Raw genomic sequence first — 19,351 nt, 5'->3', positions numbered from 1 at the left:
CCAGACCGAACTTCCCGACCTCAAGCGTCGTGGGCGGGACTAAGTTCGGAATGGCACCCAGGCTACTTCAGCGGACCACTGGGAGACATCATCTACAGACAGAGAAAACAGGCCTCGCTTGCCTCCGTTAATGCCCGAGTTCATGATTCAACAACGAGAAGAGAGGCGAGAAGGAGAAGAGCACAAAGGCTTGTGTCACATTTCACACGACACCTAAGACCAGAAGAATATTCTGTGGACTGGCAAGACAAAAGCGAATCTTTGCAGAAAGCGTGAGCCGCGTTACATCTGGTGTAAAACTAACATATCATTTAAGAGATTATACCAGCAGCAGAAAATAGTGGAGTTGGCGTTGCTGCGATGGTCTTGAGGCAGCTTTGCTTCTTCGGGATCTGGAGAACTTGCATTAATTGTTGGAACCATGAACTCTGTTCTCACGCAGAAGATCCAGCTGTCAGTTTGTGACGTTATGCTCAAGGGCACTTGGGTTAAGCAGCAGGACGGTGGCCCACCTCTACATAAATGACTCAAAGAGCTTAAAGTAACGATTTTAGAGTGGCCCAGTTTGTATCTCATACATCTCTGGATTATGAGATGCTGTGGCTTGATTGGTTGAGTAGTCCACTGGCAATCAGATGGTTGTGGGTTCAATTCCAGGTTCCCCTTGCCACATCGATGTGCCCCTGGGCAAGGCACTTAACCCCAAATTGCCTACCGAGCTGAGTCTCAGTGTATGGGGAGTGTTGGCCTACTGGTTAGAGCAGCGCTCTTGCACTCAGAGAAGGATGCAAGTACCCGGTTCGATCCCCAGCGCCTGCACTCTGGGTCCCTGAGCAAGACCCTTAACCCCAGATTGCTCCCCGGGCGCCACCCATGGCACCCCACTGCTCCCCAAGGGTGACGGGTTAAAAGCAGAGAACAAATTTTGTTGTAATGTATGTTTCAATGACAATAAAGATGATATATATATATAATATATGAGCCAATGTGGCTGAAATAAATCTTTTCTGCAAAGAAGAGCGGGCCAGAATTCATCCACAGAGGTGTAAAGCACTCCAGTTATCACACACAAGGCACAAGCTGTCTTTAGGTTTAGAAGTTGTTTCATTTTTCATAAAAAGGCCAAGATTGGTTTGCTTTGCTTTTCTCTTTCACTAAACGAAATCCTCTGAAAGCTGCTTTTTGCATTTACTCTGGTTATCCCTGTCTGACAGTAGTTTAATGGTCTAAATGGCAGAAAAGCAGGAACAGAAGACGTCTGTAAGGAACACGTGTTTTAAACCGCAAATTGCTCCAGGTTTAGAGAAAAACAATGGTAGGTAAAATAAATTCTATTGCTATTTTTTTTATTACTATGTAAACAGCAAGATAAATTAAAGAGCAGATAAAACGTTTGGCGCCACTACAATCATTGTCAGTGTCAGTTCACAATAACTGTGCCCAAAGTGAAAAAAAAAGTAACTTGACATACAGAAAACATTCATGTTCCAGTTTCACGACAGCGGCTGTAGAGCCACTCCATGGCTGCCCTCGTCAACATCGCTTCCCGCCTCGGCTTTCAGACGCTGCGCGGCGTCCTCCGCTGGCGCTGCGCTGACCGTACGTCTTACTTTGAAAACGTCCAACCTCTCGGGCAGCAAGCCGTGGTCGAACACGAGCCGAGCCAGCCAAGAAAAAAGCAATATGGTTACCAAGGTGCACAGCATGGACAGTGTCCTAACAGGCGCCTTCTGGACGTAGATGCCGTCCTCCAGAGTGCACCCTGGAAGGTGAAGAACAACGGGAATGCCCAAAGTGTTTTCTCCCAACAAAATCCTCAGAGTCACACCTACGATGTAACCCACGGCGGCGCCGTAGCCATTGGTCACGTTGAAGAAGAGGACAGAAACCAGATGGGGGAACATGAGGGTGTAGGAAACGTCTGCCCCAAGAATCCAGAGGACCAGGGTGCTGTTGGTGTAGAACGTTATGGATGTCCCAACAAGACCCACTACTACCACTGATACCCGAATCACCCACTGCATTTCATTATCCGAGGCCTGGGAACAATGAGTCGTAGAGGAGAAGATGCTTGGTTATTCATTTAAACACCCGTCCGGTCAGAGCTGCTGAGGTCCAACCTTTTAAACTCCTTACCTGGGTGCGCAGGATGTTTTTGTAGATGTTTGAGGAGAAAACAGAAGTCGCAGACAACAGACCCGAGTCTGTGGAAGACATGACGGCAGCAGCCACGGCTCCGATCCCGACGATTGAGATGTAGGATGGAGTGAGGCACTGCAGAGTGAGGGGCAGGATGAAGCTCTGCTCCCCGCGGGCGTAAGGCGGCGGAGAGCCGTAGTGTGTCAGGTTCCAGTCTGGACAAGAGAAATCACACGTAAAACATATTATAAAACAATGCTAAATAAAACAATGCTTTACTTCACTCATGCAAAAATCTTGTGTCCCAGGTCCAAGTTAGGAATCCCGTAATGGTCCAGCGCCTGGGGTTCATCGAGATGGACTGATGTTTGTATAAATCTTAATTTACTGTACTGTACAGGATCCCTCTTTTGTCCAGATTATCCATAACAATTTGGACAAACTACTAATGCAGAACTGCAGGCCCATTTCAAACCTCCCCTTTATCAGTAAGATTATTGAAAAAGCTGTGTTTCAACAATTAAACACCTTAAAAGGACAGCGTGTGAGTAATTTGTCTTTTAATTAGCAAAAATCAAGTATTGCTTTTATAAATACATATCCTGGCAAAGTCTAAAAATCTCAGATCAAAAATGAAAGCGTTTTCATAACTTAGATTTAGTAGTTTATAAATACATATGTTTCAGTGCAGCCACTGGGTGGCGCCATTGCATCGCTATTTCTGATTTCAGTTCTAAAGTCCTTACACTGGCTCCCCGTATCTCAGAGTATAGACTTTAAAATACTTCTGTTACATCACAGACTTGTTATCAGTGTATCAACCATCCAGACCACTGAGGTCTTCTAGCTCCAGCCTACTCTGCATACCTAGAACCAGAACTAAACATGGAGAAGCAGCATTTAGTTCATATGCTCCACTTATCTGGAACAAACTTCCAGAAAGCTGTAAAAGTGCCGAAAGCCTGAGTTCCTTAAATCAAGGTTAAAAACCTATTTGTTTAGAGTTAAATGTTAATGTTCAATTCAAACTGTTGTAGTTCACTGAAACTTCATTAGATGAAGTTTGTAGTGCAACTTATCTTGACCTGCTGCTACTATTCCTCTGCAATGTGTTTTCCTCTGTATGTTTTCTTTTCTTGTCTTCTGTTCATGTACAGCACTTTGGATTGTCTTGTTACTGAATTGTGCTATACAAATAAACTTGTCTTGCCTTTTACAAATGTTTAATGAGTCTTTAGGCAATTTTTTATGTGCCAGACCCAAAAGTGGTCAGAGACAGAGACAAGACGAAAGAGAAGCAAACATGTGCAAGAGTGTCCTGCACATGTAGTGAGCCCCTTTTAATACGATATCGGCCCAAAAAAAAAAAAACAATCCAATGCAACCAATTGCTTTTAGAAATCAGCAAATTAGGAAACACAGTGCACCTTTGAGTCAGTAAATCTGAGTATATGGAGCTGTTAGATAGCTGTACATTAGTGAACAAATGGCTTCATGAAGACTAAAGATCAGTGGTAAAGCTGTGAAACAAGGTTTTGCGATCAGATAAGATCAAGGCGCTACGTAAGGCAGAAAGCTTACACTGCGCATCACTCTGAACACCATCCCCCATGGAGAACCATGGTGGTGGTAACATCATGCTGTGGAGATCAGCAGGACAGAGAAGCTGGTAAGATTTGATGCAGAGAAGGATGGTGCAAACGCTAAGGACAAAATTTCTCACACCCCTGGCAGATTTATATTTAAAGTAGCATTCAATCTGACAATCATGTTTACTCTGATGAGAGATAATTTCCACGCTTTGCAAGAAACCATCTAAAGTCCTGATTTGATTCTGATAGAGAATTTGTGGAGGGAGATAAAGATCAGGGCAATGGCAAAAAGGGCTTCCAACATCAAAGAGTTATAGCTCAGCACCAAAGACAAAATCTTTAAAATAACTGTGGAGACTTGTAAAAGAAAAAATATCAGAAGAGTTTGACTGATGCAATGCCATGCCAATCCTGAAGGAAAACCTGTTAGTGTCTCAAAAAGACTAGACTTTGGGATGGAGGCTGACCTCACAGCCAGACAAAAACCCAAAACATACCGCCAGAGCTACAATTGAATGATTTAGATCATAGATGTGTTAGAATGGCCTAGTCAAAGTACACAATGAAATCCAACAGAGAATCTTTGGCAAGAACCTATCCACCAATTCGGACTGAGTTTGAGATAATTTCTTCAGTGTCCAGTTGTTCAAAGCTGGTAGTAAAAGGCAGCTCCATGAAGTATCGACTCAGGGGGCTGAATGTAAATACACACCACACTTTTTTTTTTGTCAAAAATAAAATAAAATCTATCTATCCTCTTCCTGCCACTTCACTATTATCCTCTACTTTGTGTTGGTCTGTCACAAACAAAAAAAACTCCTAGTTAAACGTGGAGGTTTTTGGTCATAACATGGCAAAATGTGAAATTACCAAAGGCTATCAACACTTTTGCAGGCAATGTACAGTTACAGTAGTGTTGTATGGCTAGGATGATTGCACACAACAAACCAGAAACACTGAGCTGTAGCAGCACTGGAATAATAACACAAACACAAAATTGTCTCATCTCCCTGCTACTTATCTGACTCTAGCCTGCGCTCCTCTTCATCCTCCATTGAACGTGTAATTGTCACGTGGAGACAAAAATACTACTATTTGTATTTGGAATATTAAATGCTGTTTTGTAAAACGTGGACATTTAGGTCAGCTGTTCTTCTCTTTTCAAATCATAGTTTGATCTTTGCATTCAGAATCACCCTAGCAAAAAAAAAAAAAAACAACAACAAAAAACTAAGACTACTAAGTACCTCATGGTTGCTAAACTCAGGCATTTATGCAAAGTATGGTTAAAAGGTTCTGCAAAGAGCTGCCAGAGAAAAGAGATACGAGTCTGAGCAATCGTTCATTGTGAAAGAGCAGACACACGGTGCCTAACAATAGGTACATAGTCTTTAGCTCAGCTCTCACCTGTGGAGGCAGCCACCGCCCCGACCAGAGCAGGAGGGATCCCCAGAATGGCGATCAGAAATGCTGCAGCAAAGCAGGTTAACTGGGCCGTGCTCGATGAGGAGGCAGACAGCGTCCTCTGGTGGAAACTTTGGAACGAAAGGCTACCAAGACCCTGAAAAAAAAAAAAAAAAGTGGCAGTGAGGCAAAGAAAGTACATTTTTGACACAAAAAAACCCAAAAAAACGAAGCAGCGAAAATTGAAAAGGAGAAGGCGAGGCAATACAGAGCTCGGATTCAGCTCCGAACAATGCCTTATTGTAAAGCACTCAGTAAGTAGCCAAATAATTATTTAAATAAAGACTCATGCTGAAAGGCTATTGGACAGCAAAGCTAAACACTAAATCCACCCCAAAAACCAGCAGTTTAAAAAAACGTCAGCGCTCTACTGTTGGCAGATCATCAGCGTAACTCCAAAACCCTGTCTGAGTCCAGTTCTGTCTGCCCACGTGTGTTTTTATGGCCTGCTGTGTTTAAACAAGCCTCACAGGGCAAACTACGTCTGCCAACTTACTGAGTAAGAGTCTATCTGGATCAACACTGCTACTTCCACTGAGTCTTTTCATACAAATCCGCTCAACGCAAACATAACTACTGAAAATGTTACTCCTATCCTGCAATCGTAACTACATTTAGCGAAAACAACTCATTTTCTCAACTTTGACGTGTTTTAACAAGGTCACATTTAGGGTTGTCTGTCCCAAAATCGAATCTTTCCCACATTAGGTCACACAAAAGGACAATGATCCCAAATATAGCAACAAATCGGCATTGTGAGAAGGAAAATGATGGTACCCTGGCCATGTCAAAGTTCATACCTCCACTTCAATGAAATTCTGGAGGATGGAAATAAATAAAAGCTTTTAAACTAGAGATGCACCGACCAGGGTTGCGATTTCAAGTTTCCTTGAAGTTTGATCTGCTCATAAAGACAACAACACAATTAAATTAATTTCTGCACACTTCAGTTTAATTTACCCCCTGAATGTAACAAACACTGGTCTGAACACATCTGATCTGAGATGAAGGGATAGCGATAACATCCTCACTTCTGCATCAACATGCATGCTCATCATATCAAACCCAACAGAGCATTGAAGAAAACACTATTCATTCATCAATTCTTCAGAATCTGTTATTTCTTGTACCACTCCGAGCTGATCTTGCTCACTGGCTGACACATTAGTGCACGCCTAATTCAAAATAAACTGAAGCGATGTTGAAAAGACAAGTTGGCCCAAATCCTTTTGTAATGACACCAGAGCCTGATGCAATAAAACAGACGATTGTAGTGATGTTTGTCAGATATAAAGTAAAGTGTTGTAGGTGGGATTTTGGTTCATTTGGGACGTGGTTCTGAGTCTGCTAATGGAGAACCTGTATTTCATGGACATAATGACTGTGCTTTAAGACCTCACTGACATTACAACCGTCTCCGATCTCCTACAAAGATTGCTGCCGGCTAATATTTCTCTTTTTTTTTTTTCCCAGCAGTGTATCATAGCAGCAACCCACACTCCCAACAGGGGGGCGCTTACATCTAAAAAGCTCCAGTGGAACGCACAGTGGAACACAAAGTCAGATAGATAGATAGATAGAGAAGGAGGCTTCAACACCAGAAAATAATATTGAGTTTTTTTATCTACTACTATAGAAGATATGACATGGTTTACATACAGGGGTTGGACAATGAAACTGAAACAGCTGGTTTTAGACCACAATAATTTATTAGTATGGTGTAGGGCCTCTTTTTGCGGCCAATACAGCATCAATTCGTCTGGGAATGACATATACAAGTCCTGCACAGTGGTCAGAGGGATTTTAAGCCATTCTTCTTGCAGGATAGTGGCCAGGTCACGACGTGATGCTGGTGGAGGAAAATGTTTCCTGACTCGCTCCTCCAAAACACCCCAAAGTGGCTCAATAATATTTAGATCTGGTGACTGTGCAGGCCATGGGAGATGTTCAACTTCACTTTCATGTTCATCAAACCAATCTTTCACCAGTCTTGCTGTGTGTATTGGTGCATTGTCATCCTGATACACGGCACCTCCTTCAGGATACAATGTTTGAACCATTGGATGCACATGGTCCTCTAGAATGGTTCGGTAGTCCTTGGCAGTGACGCGCCCATCTAGCACAAGTATGGGGCCAAGGGAATGCCATGATATGGCAGCCCAAACCATCACTGATCCACCCCCATGCTTCACTCTGGGCGTGCAACAGTCTGGGTGGTACGCTTCCTTGGGGCTTCTCCACACCGTAACTCTCCCGGATGTGGGGAAAACAGTAAAGCTGGACTCATCAGAGAACAATACATGTTTCAAATTGTCCACAGCCCAAGATTTGCGCTCCTTGCACCATGGAAACCGACGTTTGGCATTGGCATGAGTGACCAAAGGTTTGGCTATAGCAGCCCGGCCGTGGATATTGACCCTGTGGAGCTCCCGACGGACAGTTTTGGTGGAAACAGGAGAGTTGAGGTGCACATTTAATTCTGCCGTGATTTGGGAAGCCGTGGTTTTATGTTTTTTGGATACAATCCGGGTTAGCACCCGAACATCCCTTTCAGACAGCTTCCTCTTGCGTCCACAGTTAATCCTGTTGGATGTGGTTCGTCCTTCCTGGTGGTACGCTGACATTACCCTGGATGCCGTGGCTCTTGATACATCACAAAGACTTCATGTCTTGGTCACAGATGCGCCGGCAAGACGTGCACCAACAATTTGTCCTCTTTTGAACTCCGGTATGTCACCCATAATGTTGTGTGCATTGCAATATTTTGAGCAAAACTGTGCTCTTACCCTGCTAATTGGACCTTCACACTCTGCTCTTATTGGTTCAATGTGCAATTAATGAAGATTGGCCACCAGGCTGGTCCAATTTGGCCATGAAACCTCCCACACTAAAATGAGAGTTGGTTCAGTTTCATTATCCAACACCTGTATGTGGCCCGGCTGAGGAAACACTTCTTCATAGGTAATAAGTGCATGTGAACTGGTTGGTTACAGCGACAGACAGAAATACGGAAGAGATACTTTTTTCTCCTATAAAACAAAAGGCTTTTAACAAAAGGTAGTTAGCAAGACCAACGGCCATCTTAAATGGCGACAGTAAACATAGGAGGTTTTGCCGTTTTGAATAATAGTGGAAGATTCTTTGTATGCTTTGCCATTTTAGGGCTTTTCCTGTTTTGCTACCCAAAAACAGGCAGGTACCAAAGGGGGCCACTGGCCAAGGGTATATAGAGTAAAGAATAGGGATGGATGTTCAATGTTCTCTGTAACGAAGTATGGTTTCATTGATTCCAATTAATAATATCTACTGGCAGGAAGTCGCTTTGTGTTGTCTTGGATTTTGGGTGTATAATCTCTAATATTTCATAAAGATCAGCAAGACCAAAACGGTGATCAGCACCACAAATACTAAAAATGGGCTGTAGTCCAAACTCTTTAGAAAGCAAAATACAACACAAATAAATTAGAAGTGTAATATAAATTTTTTTATGATTATTTAAATTTCATCAAAAATAATCTGTCCATGAAAAAATGAATTCCTGGAAATGCTTAAAAAGATGAGTCCGAAGCAGGTGGGTACAAAATGGTTCTATGTCAGGAGGAGGGAACAGATACAGATGGAAGGGGTGAATTAATCTGAAGTATGTTTATTTTTTTTACATCTTTACATTGAAGCCTTTTACTGACTCTAGTGAACTGCATTTAGACCCATTTTCCAAGGTTAGAGAAATCATCCTTGGAACAATGAACTCTCCATCAGCTTATTCAGGAGGTAAATAAAAATAACCTCAACAAGACCGAAAGCACTTCACGCCTCACTTGTCTGAGATAAGATGAGTGTTTATGTAACCCATTACCAGTTATCGCAGATATTAGGTGGCAGCTGTAGAGGTGAATATTAGACTTAGGTGGTAAAGCATTTTCCCATAGGGCCTGGTTGTTTAGGATAGCTTTTTTTTTTTTTTTGCTTTATAAATTAAATTATCCATTGAAAGCTATATTTTGCATTTACTCAAATTATCTTTGTTTGCTCTGAAAATTGGCTCGATTTAAAAAAAAAAAAAAGCAAAATTAAGAAATATGTATAGGAAACAAACGGTTTTTCACAGCACCTAATTTGGGCAGCGTCATTCCCAGGAACAACATAAGCTAACATGTCATTCTATTTACTTTTCCAACCCTAAAACCCAGCATTTCTGGAGATGTTTCGCCTTCATGTATAGAACAACGCATGAACCTGTCACAGCCCGCTCTCCTTAAAACTGAGTGGCGTTTCTAACTATCGGAGAACAAACACCTCCTGTCTGGGCTCAGCTTCACTGGGAGACCTGTCAGGGTAGATACTGAGACTTCTCTTGAAAACCACGTCAGTGTGACTCATGTTGATAAGACTATCTCAAGGAACACATGCTCATACAAAGTGAGGGGTGGGGTGGGAATTGGGGGGCAGATGGAGTTCGGTGTCTCATTGCGCTCCGCAGCCAAGCTGAAAAAGTAATCCTGCTTCATATAGTCTTAGCACGCTCCATCCGGACTTCCTGTTAGAAACACTCTTCTTGGTTGAATGGCATAAGACTAGATTAGATTAGATTCAACTTTATTGTCATTACACAGGTACAGGTACAAGGCAACGAAATGCAGTTTAGGTCTAACCAGAAGTGCAGGATAAACAATGGTTCCATATGTACAGGACATGGGTTATTACTTATAATAACCCATGGGTTATAAAATGTTTATATTAGGGCCATAGTTACAGAGGTGAAAAATACCGACCAGCTTACCAGCATTAAGAAGTCATCGATCCACTTCCAGGCGCTGTCTTTATCCAGATTCCCGACCCAAGGCTCTTGAAATGTGTGGTTGAAAGCCGTCTCAGCGATGTTAACAGATATTTTGTTCAGTAGAAGGAACGGTACGCACAGCCACTGTACACACATCAACACACACACACAGTGAGCTCATGAGAAGACAGGAATCAGGTGAAAGGCAGCAGAAAACTCCGTGAGGCATTGAGATGACACAAGACCTTCTAACTAAGACGTGTTTGTTACAAAAACATAAAAAATAATAAAACCAGGCACAAGCCTGGCTCCCAGATGTTCAAAGACTACAACAAAGAGTTGTTCTTAGTGATGAGACCACTTTAATCAGGATAAAAATGATCTTAAAACGACTTCAAACTCAGTAATGCTGAAGCACGCTGTCAGATACTGTGTTGTGAGCATTGACAGGTGTATTCAACACTTGTCAACAATTTACCAAGCTGAGGAATGCGAGGGCGAGCTGGATCACATCGGTGTAGGCTACTGAATACAGTCCTCCCAGCAGAGTGTAGACTATAGCCACAGCTGCAGAGATCCACACGGAGTAGCCGAAGGGTAAGTCCAGAATGACGCTCATGGTTGCTCCTGTTCCAGAAACACGTACACGTTAGGGACACTAATGCCGCTCCTCGCATCAAGTCCAAAAAGTTAGATTTTTTTTGTGTGTATTCAAACCATGTGCACTTTTTCCACATTTTCTACGTTACAACAAATTACTTCAATGTATATGATTGGGATTTTATCTGATTGTGCAATAGAAATGACCTAATACTCCTGAAGACGGAGGAAAACGATTCACATTTTTTTACAAATGAAAATCTGAAAACTCAGAAGCTACCTTCTCATGTAGCGTCCACCTACAGCAGGTGTAATTTCTGCTCTATTTGACAGGTTGGTGCACACAAGGAATTCGAGTTTGGCTCCACTTTGCTCTAAACTGTGTAGACATCTTACATATCTAAACTTGGGTGGGATATAACACAATATTTTATATATAAATAGAAAAAGAAGAATAGGACAACGTTTGGCCCAGATCCATACCATGTATTGCGTGGTATGGATGTGGATGCTGGCTTTCTCCTGACATTAGACCTGCACATGTCCTGGATGGAGGGAAGGTCAGGCCTGATGATCCTCCTACTTCGCTGCAGTCAGGCCTGCTCCTGTTTTGTGGCTGAGCGGAGCAACACAGACTGAATAATGGCAGTGTAGAAGATGACCGGCAGCTACTGCGCCAGGTTGTACTTCAGTTGAGTTCAGTCTCTGCCGGGCCTTCTTCCAAACAGCGTCTATGTGTCAGGATCATCCCAGGTACCGGGCATAAATCTCAGTATAGAGGTGACACATCGATTTGATTTAGTACGGGTCGGCTAGATTCAGTTGTGCACGGGTGGTTTTCCATTACAACTGAGTAACGTGTCAGCGTGGGCACGGTCGACATAGCAAGGCAGCGCCGAGAGTCCGACATGTAAGGTTTTTTTCCTTCAGCAGACAAGCACAACAATGAGTGCACCTCTGTGATGGACCACGGGATTGATTTGTGGACTTCCAAATCAGTATCTAATGATATACTCGGTAGCTGTTGTGGCTGTTGTGTATTTTATTTATTTTTTATATGGCGGGTCTGATTTGGAGTTGCTCTAGTTATGCAAACAGTGACCCACTCCCTAGCGAATCAACGACCGACAGTCTTTTGACGTGTCTTCGGGCCGACTTGCTGTGCTTAGAACCACATGAAAGCAGGTACTAAAAATAGTAACGATTCCACGTAAGCGTTACTGATGGAAAAGCCAAAAAAAAAACATAAATAAGTTGACATGCAGCAAACTTTGAGGTAGTACCAATGGAAAAGTGGCATTAGAGAGCATTAGTGAACAAACAGGATCATGAAGACTAAGGAACACACAAAACAAAGTGAAAATCATATTTCACTACAGCAAGGCCACCAAGACATGGCTAACAACCAGGGTATCAATCAGGGGAGCCAATGGGTGCATGGTTTCTCTGCAGCAGCTACAGAGATCCAACGCTCAGGAGAGATTATCTGTTTTCAGGAAAACATTGAGCTGTGCGCTACACAAACATCAACCAGAGTTCAACTCATTTGAATCAGTTGTGTTGAAGGTGGTTCTACAAAGTGTTGACTCTGAATATTGAGCTGAATACAAATGCATGCCAACATTTTCAGATTTAAGCTTGTAAAAAGAATTTAATAAAAATGCTGAAAACCGTGTAGCCTGTCTTTTCCTTCCCCGTGGCCATTATTTTCTACTTTGGGTTGCTCTATCATAAAATCCCAATTAAACATATTTGTGGTTTTAACATGGGAAAGTAGGAAAACAGTTCTGGAGGTGCAGATTGTTTCTCAAGGCGCTGTGTTGCTTACTTACCCAGTCCCAGCAGCGTGCAGGATACCCACAGCACATCCACCAACACACATGGCAGCACGAGAGCCCCACTCAGCACTCTGCCATACTTGTCCTGGAAAGGGTCCATCATGGTGACATATTTCTTTTCCCTCATTGGCTTGGCAAAGAAAAGACCACCTAATGCAGGGGTTGAAATACCATCCATTGTTCATTGTATTCATTCAGTAACAGCTAAATAAAACCTTTAATTGGAAAGCTCTGGATTGGCCCAAACGGCACAGGCGCATATGTTTGACATTAAGATCACGGCCTCCTCCTTCCTCTGCGGTCTTACCTATTATGAAGGACACCGAGTATTGTATCGGCATCAGAGCCCAAATCAAGCCCATTTTGGGAGTGTACACTGCTTCGGCGACACCCAGGATGAAACCTCCTCCGACCCACGTGGCTGCACATGAACAACAAATTAGGCAGAGAAGTCTGAGGAAGGTTCAACAAAAAAAAAAAAACACGAAGACCTATGAGACAAGATTGTCAATTAAAGGTTAGTTAGCACGTTTATGATGCATGCTGGGAGTGTCACTTCTATTCATGTGGATTATGCAAAAGCTTATTGGCATAATTTCAGGAAGCAGCTATAGACAGGCCCTAATGTTGCTTGGTTTCCATAATTTTTAACCACAGTTCTGATGCTAATTCTCAGCCATAGGGGAAACAAAATAATGGTTTGGAGGTTCAAGAATATCCAAGGCATCAAGAACATGAAGCCTATCATAACCTGGAAACCAGTAAGTCTTAATGTTCACCCACCAGTCATGGTGAAAATTCCAACCACCAGGCTGATATTCCTGTCTCCGAGCAGAACCACCTCAGTCCTGTCTCCGCTGCTCTTCCTCTCGGCTCTCCTGGACTTCCGGGCCGCCCAGACTCCCGTGCCCAGGATTAAGATGTAAAACAGCACCATTGCGACCACACCGGGGACGTTCAGAGCCATGGTGGTCTGCTGTCACGGACCACGCTGACGGCTGGCTGGGCAACAAAATACAAATAATGTCCACAGAGCAAAGGTGTGCAAGGACGAAGGTCAACAGCACAGACAGGAAGTCGAAATCTTTGCGTTGGACTGAATTTTGCTGGCATGCTTTGAAGTTGAAAAGGAAAGGCAAAGTGCATGTGTGTAATTCCGGAAAATGCTTTTCTGAGAATTTCAGAAAATCATACACAGCTGTTTTTTTTTTTTTGTTCATGAAGTTATATAACAAACAGAAAGATACACAATAGTGTATGTCACAATTTCTCATTGCGACATACGCATTGTAGTCTAGTAACATTATCGATTCAGATTTATTTTGTGAACTAACGCTGACTAATCACACAAATTATACCATTATAACAGTTATATTTCCACCATGAACAACACAATTAAGTGAACTTTACATTATTGGATTAGAGTTTCTGAACTGTTTCGATGCAAAAGCTGTTAATTACTGCTGTTTAAGCAGCTTCTTACCTTTCAAAACAATATCCATAAAACAGTGGAACTAGAAAGGGAGTCTGAACATCCTAGGTCATGCTGACGTTGAAATGGTTGCGGTAAAGGTTTGTATAAATTTGAAAAGAGACTCTACAAGCACTGATTAAAACAAGCTCAAAGATGGCTTCAAACAACTGCTTAAATTGATTTTTAATTCTGTTTATTCTTTTACCAAAGAATTAGATCTTAATACCAGCTAAAGAGTTGGTGCATTTGTTTTTAAACCAGCGCTGTGTAGGTTTTAACCCAAGTATTAGCTTAAAACAAGTTATATTAAATGATTTTTTTAGGTCAATATACAGCACTTGGTAGCAATGCTCTGTGCGGGCTGTCCTTCTCACAAACTAGTCTATGTAACTTGAGAGGGAAGTTAGAGCTGAGCTCTAGGTCACATGACCCATTCTACGCTACGGCAGTCTGAATTCTGTCTGCTGTAAGAACAAAACAAAACAGATAAGACGCCTGACCAGACATATTTTTGGTTCTCTAAAGTGTAGTTAATTTAGTGGTGTGAACGGGGTCTTGTCTTTAAAAGTAACTCCAATCTCAATCTGCTGGTCCAAATTGGTCTGCTATCAAATTTCAAAACACGGAGGAATGCTGTTTAATTTTGAGACAGTGCAGTGTCCAGCTAACCTGACCCTTGCCAGATTGATGTCGCTCCGCCTAGCTTCACTCACATCCATCTGGGACATCTCCCATAGAGAGTGATTTCTCCAACCAATTTTATTGTCCAGCCAATCAGGACGCAGGGCTAGAGTTTCATAGATGTGACGTAGTGGAGAAGCGATCGTGACGTGAGACTGTTTTGATAGCAATGGCGGCTCGCATCGAGAAAGCAAGTGTTAACATTGATGCTGCTATTTCTTCTGTGTTGTCCAATCTACCTAATATTGTTTCATTAAAAGAACACCAGAGAACAGCTCTGAAGGCTTTTGTTGGTGGAAACAATGTTTTCGCCCTTCTCCCGACTGGATTTGGCAAGTTTTGTTTTCCAGGATGCGCCCGCGGCGGAGCGGTTAGCGCGAACCATGTTAGGAGGCCTTTAGTCCTCAACGAGGTCGGCCCGGGATCGACTCTGACCCGAGACAAGTCTCAGCTTGTTCTCAAAACAAATTGTGTATTTAAATCAGACTCCCTCTAATCTAAATTCTCCCCTGCATTGTTACGGCGAAATCGCACAGAACTACTCCCCCCCTGCTTATCCCCCCCGCCCCTCCCCCTCTGCAAGACATCTGTGAAGGTGCCAAGCTGGAGCTGCAAAGTGATAAGACTTTCCATCAAGGACACTCGCCTGCCGGAGGGATGGCCTTCATGGACATACAGATTTCCACACAGCATGCACACACCACTGACTACATTATCTCGTGGACTTACACACGACCAATCTAAAATGTTTTCCTTCTGCTATGATGTGTCTCGTTATATTTGTGCCTTTATGCAATGAGGTTTTTTACGCAGGATTTCTCATACTGTAACGTTCTTTTACATTATGATAAATTCTTGTCTTTTTCTCTCTCCACTACCCCCATGTTCTAAAACTTCCTAAGGGCTGCACTGATTAGCAGTGGCCGATTGGCTGCGTTCCTTGGCAACGCAAGGCCTCGGTCAGTCGTTCCCCCAAAATGTTTGTTTGTTTAAGTGTATGTGATGGACGGCTGTACTGGAACTGACTTTTCGATTGCAATGCAAATTGTAATTGACAATAAAATTTGATCGATTGATTGATTGATGTAATGTTGGTGTAGCTAGCATGCGGCGTAATTCAGCTTTTTATTTTTTTTCCTGCCCATCTGCCTTTTAGGGAAAGTCTCTGCAAACATCACTATATGGCTCAGTTCAGCTCCCCCAGGCGAATATAAAAGTCTGAAGAATCACCTTTAAAGACCGTTAAAGGAGCATGGCGCAAGTTCCAGAATCTTTGCAGATGTTTGCCCCTTCTGGCGACAAGCTGAAATTACATCAGTGTTGTGCACGTGCATGGGAGAAGAGGAAAATCATCTGCCGCTGTGACTGCACAGGTCTTTTTTGTAATATCTTCTGAGGTAAGAAAGTTATACATTTTGAAGTTAGCCCGTGTTCTCTCACTAATCCATCAATTATGGCGGAGACTCAACAAAGTAGCATGGCAAACGAGAGCGTGCAGCGCATCGCACCAACGCGCACGTCCAGAGAATATGACCCGAGACCATCGAATAAATGGACTAATGAAGCCTATAGAGTAAATAGCTGTAATTAGAGGAAAACTCATTTTACACGTTGGCCAATTGTAAGGCTATCTATGGGAAAGAAAAAAAGATAAAACACAACCTTTAAACTTGTGCAATGCTCCTTTAAATAAATCATTTTAGATGAGGTGAACAGGAATATGCAAGAGGATACGAAGGAGCCAGTCGATACAGACTAAAGAGACAGATATTGGTACAAGCTAGATTTATAGAAACTACACGACATGTCTTCGTTATAGCTAAAGACACAAAATGCAACAGCAGCCTGAGATCCAGAGAAACAAGACTGGATTTTCTCAACTCTACAAACACAATGCTTCCAATAAAGTTTTGTCGCTACTTATTTCTGACGAGCACTTTTCTTCTTTTACATGCAAAGTTTTCACTAACGTCCTGTTTTCGGTGCCCATGCGTAGTGCATGCAACAATATACTCATCAGACGTGGTATAAAAAGTTGATATGTAACTTTTTTCATTTTCTTGTAAAAAAAAAGAAAAGTTTTTACTTTAACTGTGACTTGTGTCATGAAACAATGTTTGATATATGTTAACCCACATTTTTCTAACTCGTCTATGTCTCTTGGCTGAACATTCTTCTGTATACTGTTTTTTGCACACCGTTTTTATTCTCCTGTAGTGTTACATTCTGATCACTGCTGCACTTTATATTGTAATGCTGCCTATTCCACCTGCAATCCCATTACACTGTCGTATGCTGTATGCAACGAAATTTCGTTCTGTATGCACTCTGTACATACAAAATGACAATAAAGTTGTCTAACTCTGAAGTCTTACATCGCTGGATAACCAAATCTCTCTCTGTGAGTTCTTTTAACATCTGGGTCTCTAAAATTCACATAAGGTGTGCGCATCTACGGCATTCAATGTCCATCCAACTGCCAAAATACATTTATTGTTGGCATGAGTGAATCTTTGGCACTTCAAATACAACAACCCATCACATACTGCATCCAAGTCATTGTGACACTGCAGGCTCAGGTTACTGTTATTCAATATATAGTGTCTACTGTAATGTCATTCAAACTTGACTTCCTTAAAAATGCTTTAGATGAAGAGTAAAAAATTAAAACACTTGCTATGCTGTGGCAAAATCATAGCCATGTGATTCAAATAGCAAATCCATTCTTCTCAGAGTGCTCTATCCAAGAGTGTTTTAATGGGAAGTTGAGTGGAAGGAAAAAAAGTGTGTCAGAAAAGCAGCTGTGATTATCACAGGCTGAAGTGAAAGCTTCAATCGCCACCACCCAGATAAATATCCAGGACATCAGCATCTATAGGAGAAAAAGAACTGGACTCTGGTGTGAAGTTTCCAATCAAGACTAGAATCAGGAAATTTTAGAGCACTTTCTTTTTCCCTCTGCCTTTATGGAGACCCTGATTTAATTTTCCAGCAGGACTTAGCTTCAGTTCAAACTGCCAACATGCTTTAATGACAATGTGATGCTTGATTGCACAGCAACCTGCCCTGACCCAAACCCCATTAATCAGCTATAGACAAGAGGAAGAGGAGATATGACAACCCACCATGCAGATCTGCTGGAATCGCAACCATGGCTTAGTCATGATGAGACACAGGCAGCTCATCTCCATGCTACCCTGCACTGATGCAATAATTCAAGCAAAAGGAGTGCCAACCAAAAATGGTGTGCAAAATTTGTATAGTACTGTACAGGGGCATACTTTTCAGTAGGATGTGGGCATTTTCTGAATTCAAAATGTACTATTGGGATTATACAATAAGCACTTTTCTGGAGAAATATGACATATTTCTAATAATCCTATTTAAGGCAAATAAGAGCTAAATGGGTCACTAATAATATCGCAGAACTTTTTGAATTGAATTGCTGAAATCATTGACGTTTCTGGCGACGTGGAATATACTGAGATTCCCCTGCATGTTTCACCACTGGGCGCAGGTTGTTCTGCTGTATTTTCTGCGAGCGCTGTCATCATCTGCAGCTTAGAACAGTAAGGGCCGGAGCGTAGCGGTGCGGTGGGTGTTGTGAAAGAACTGTGGTCTGTCTGACTCTGGCTTGAGAACTTCCATGCGCAGTAGCGCGTCTGCGCAGCAGGCTGCTCTGGTGGAAAATTCCACATCAGTAGTATCGCTAACTGATAACTGAACTTTTCTACAAAACGTACCGCTGTCCGTGTTCTCCTTCCTCCCGCTTGAAGCGTCCCTCTTTCATCGTAACCCTTCCTCTGACATTATTCTTAACTCACGAAGGGTTTGCCGGTTAAAGATAAAGCAAGCAAAACAATCTGTATGCTGAGTTATTTACAAGCAACTTTAGAGACGGACTCGCTCAGGGGAGCGCGCGGGATGCAGCGAACACAGCCAGGCTGAACTAGGGCTCCGGGGGTGCGCGCATGTTTCTGCTGTCGGTCAGAAACAGCGTCGGGAGCGCGCGCTGACCGTTTATTAAGCGCCGCTGCGTGCCTCAGCGTCTGTCGATTAACGGTTACCTACAATGACCGGCGTGGTGGTGCGGTTACCGGTTGCCCACTACTTTAGAGATAAAAAATAAAACTTTTCAGGATAAAAACAGAGAGACGACTAAAAACAAGGCATGTACATGCACAGGGAAGAACATGGAAAACTTACGTTAAACCGCTATGAGACAGGCAGGAGACAAAGTGCTGCATAAGTCATCCAGGCTGCTGAATACCCCATTCCTAAATGCATTTAAATTCAGCCTGTACATCCGTTCCTTATTCAGAAAACACGCCCATATTCGCCGGTGATGTATTTTACAGACACGTTTGAGGAACTACGCGTGTTAGTGTGGAAAATTTCCAGCTCTTATCAGTTCTTAAAAATGTATGGTTTTAATGAAACTTCGAGACGGCGACTGGTACCTAAAAAAACTGGACAGAAAACACGGGGTGGACTGCTCATTTTTGCATACAGTTGTGATATTTAGGCGTTTGCTGTAAAACCAAAGATCGAACTGTTCACGTAATAAGCTTGAATAAGCAAAAATATTGGTGGACAAGTAAGTAGGCTATTGTTTGAATTAAAGGCAGTGGAAAGTTTTGCACTCTCTCATGTCCCCCTGTCAAGGTCAATAAATTACAGTAAATGCACAAAAGCCCTGGACCACATCCCTTTTTTATTTTATGTCCAAAAAGCGTAGACTTCCTTGAGAATTGTTCTTGAGCTATTGTCCAGCATACCTAAA

General features: G+C 42.5%; 1 protein-coding gene across 3 annotated transcripts; it reads right to left on the bottom strand.

Moving 5' to 3' along the window:
* Positions 1-955: 955 nt before the first annotated feature.
* LOC105931459 (high-affinity choline transporter 1) lies at positions 956-18,859 on the bottom strand. 3 transcript variants are annotated; one of them, XM_036137135.1, is made up of 9 exons: positions 18,775-18,859; positions 13,197-13,415; positions 12,721-12,834; positions 12,408-12,563; positions 10,454-10,602; positions 9,976-10,119; positions 5,139-5,292; positions 2,137-2,354; positions 956-2,039 (listed from the first exon to the last, which is right to left on the bottom strand). In XM_036137135.1, exons 2-9 carry the CDS (start codon positions 13,378-13,380, stop codon positions 1,494-1,496), a joined length of 1,665 nt encoding a protein of 554 aa, XP_035993028.1. In that variant the 5' UTR covers positions 13,381-13,415; positions 18,775-18,859; the 3' UTR covers positions 956-1,493. The 3 variants fall into 3 exon arrangements, with proteins under 3 accessions (XP_035993028.1, XP_035993030.1, XP_035993029.1); XM_036137137.1 differs by having other exon boundaries at positions 13,197-13,411; positions 18,775-18,845; XM_036137136.1 differs by lacking the exon at positions 18,775-18,859 and adding an exon at positions 18,312-18,497.
* Between the last annotated feature and the right edge of the window lie 492 nt (positions 18,860-19,351).

This window comes from Fundulus heteroclitus, chromosome 5, assembly GCF_011125445.2.
Source record: "Fundulus heteroclitus isolate FHET01 chromosome 5, MU-UCD_Fhet_4.1, whole genome shotgun sequence".
Lineage (NCBI taxonomy): Eukaryota > Metazoa > Chordata > Actinopteri > Cyprinodontiformes > Fundulidae > Fundulus > Fundulus heteroclitus.
Note: the sequence above shows the minus strand (reverse complement) of the source record. Positions and strands in the feature narration are given on the sequence as shown.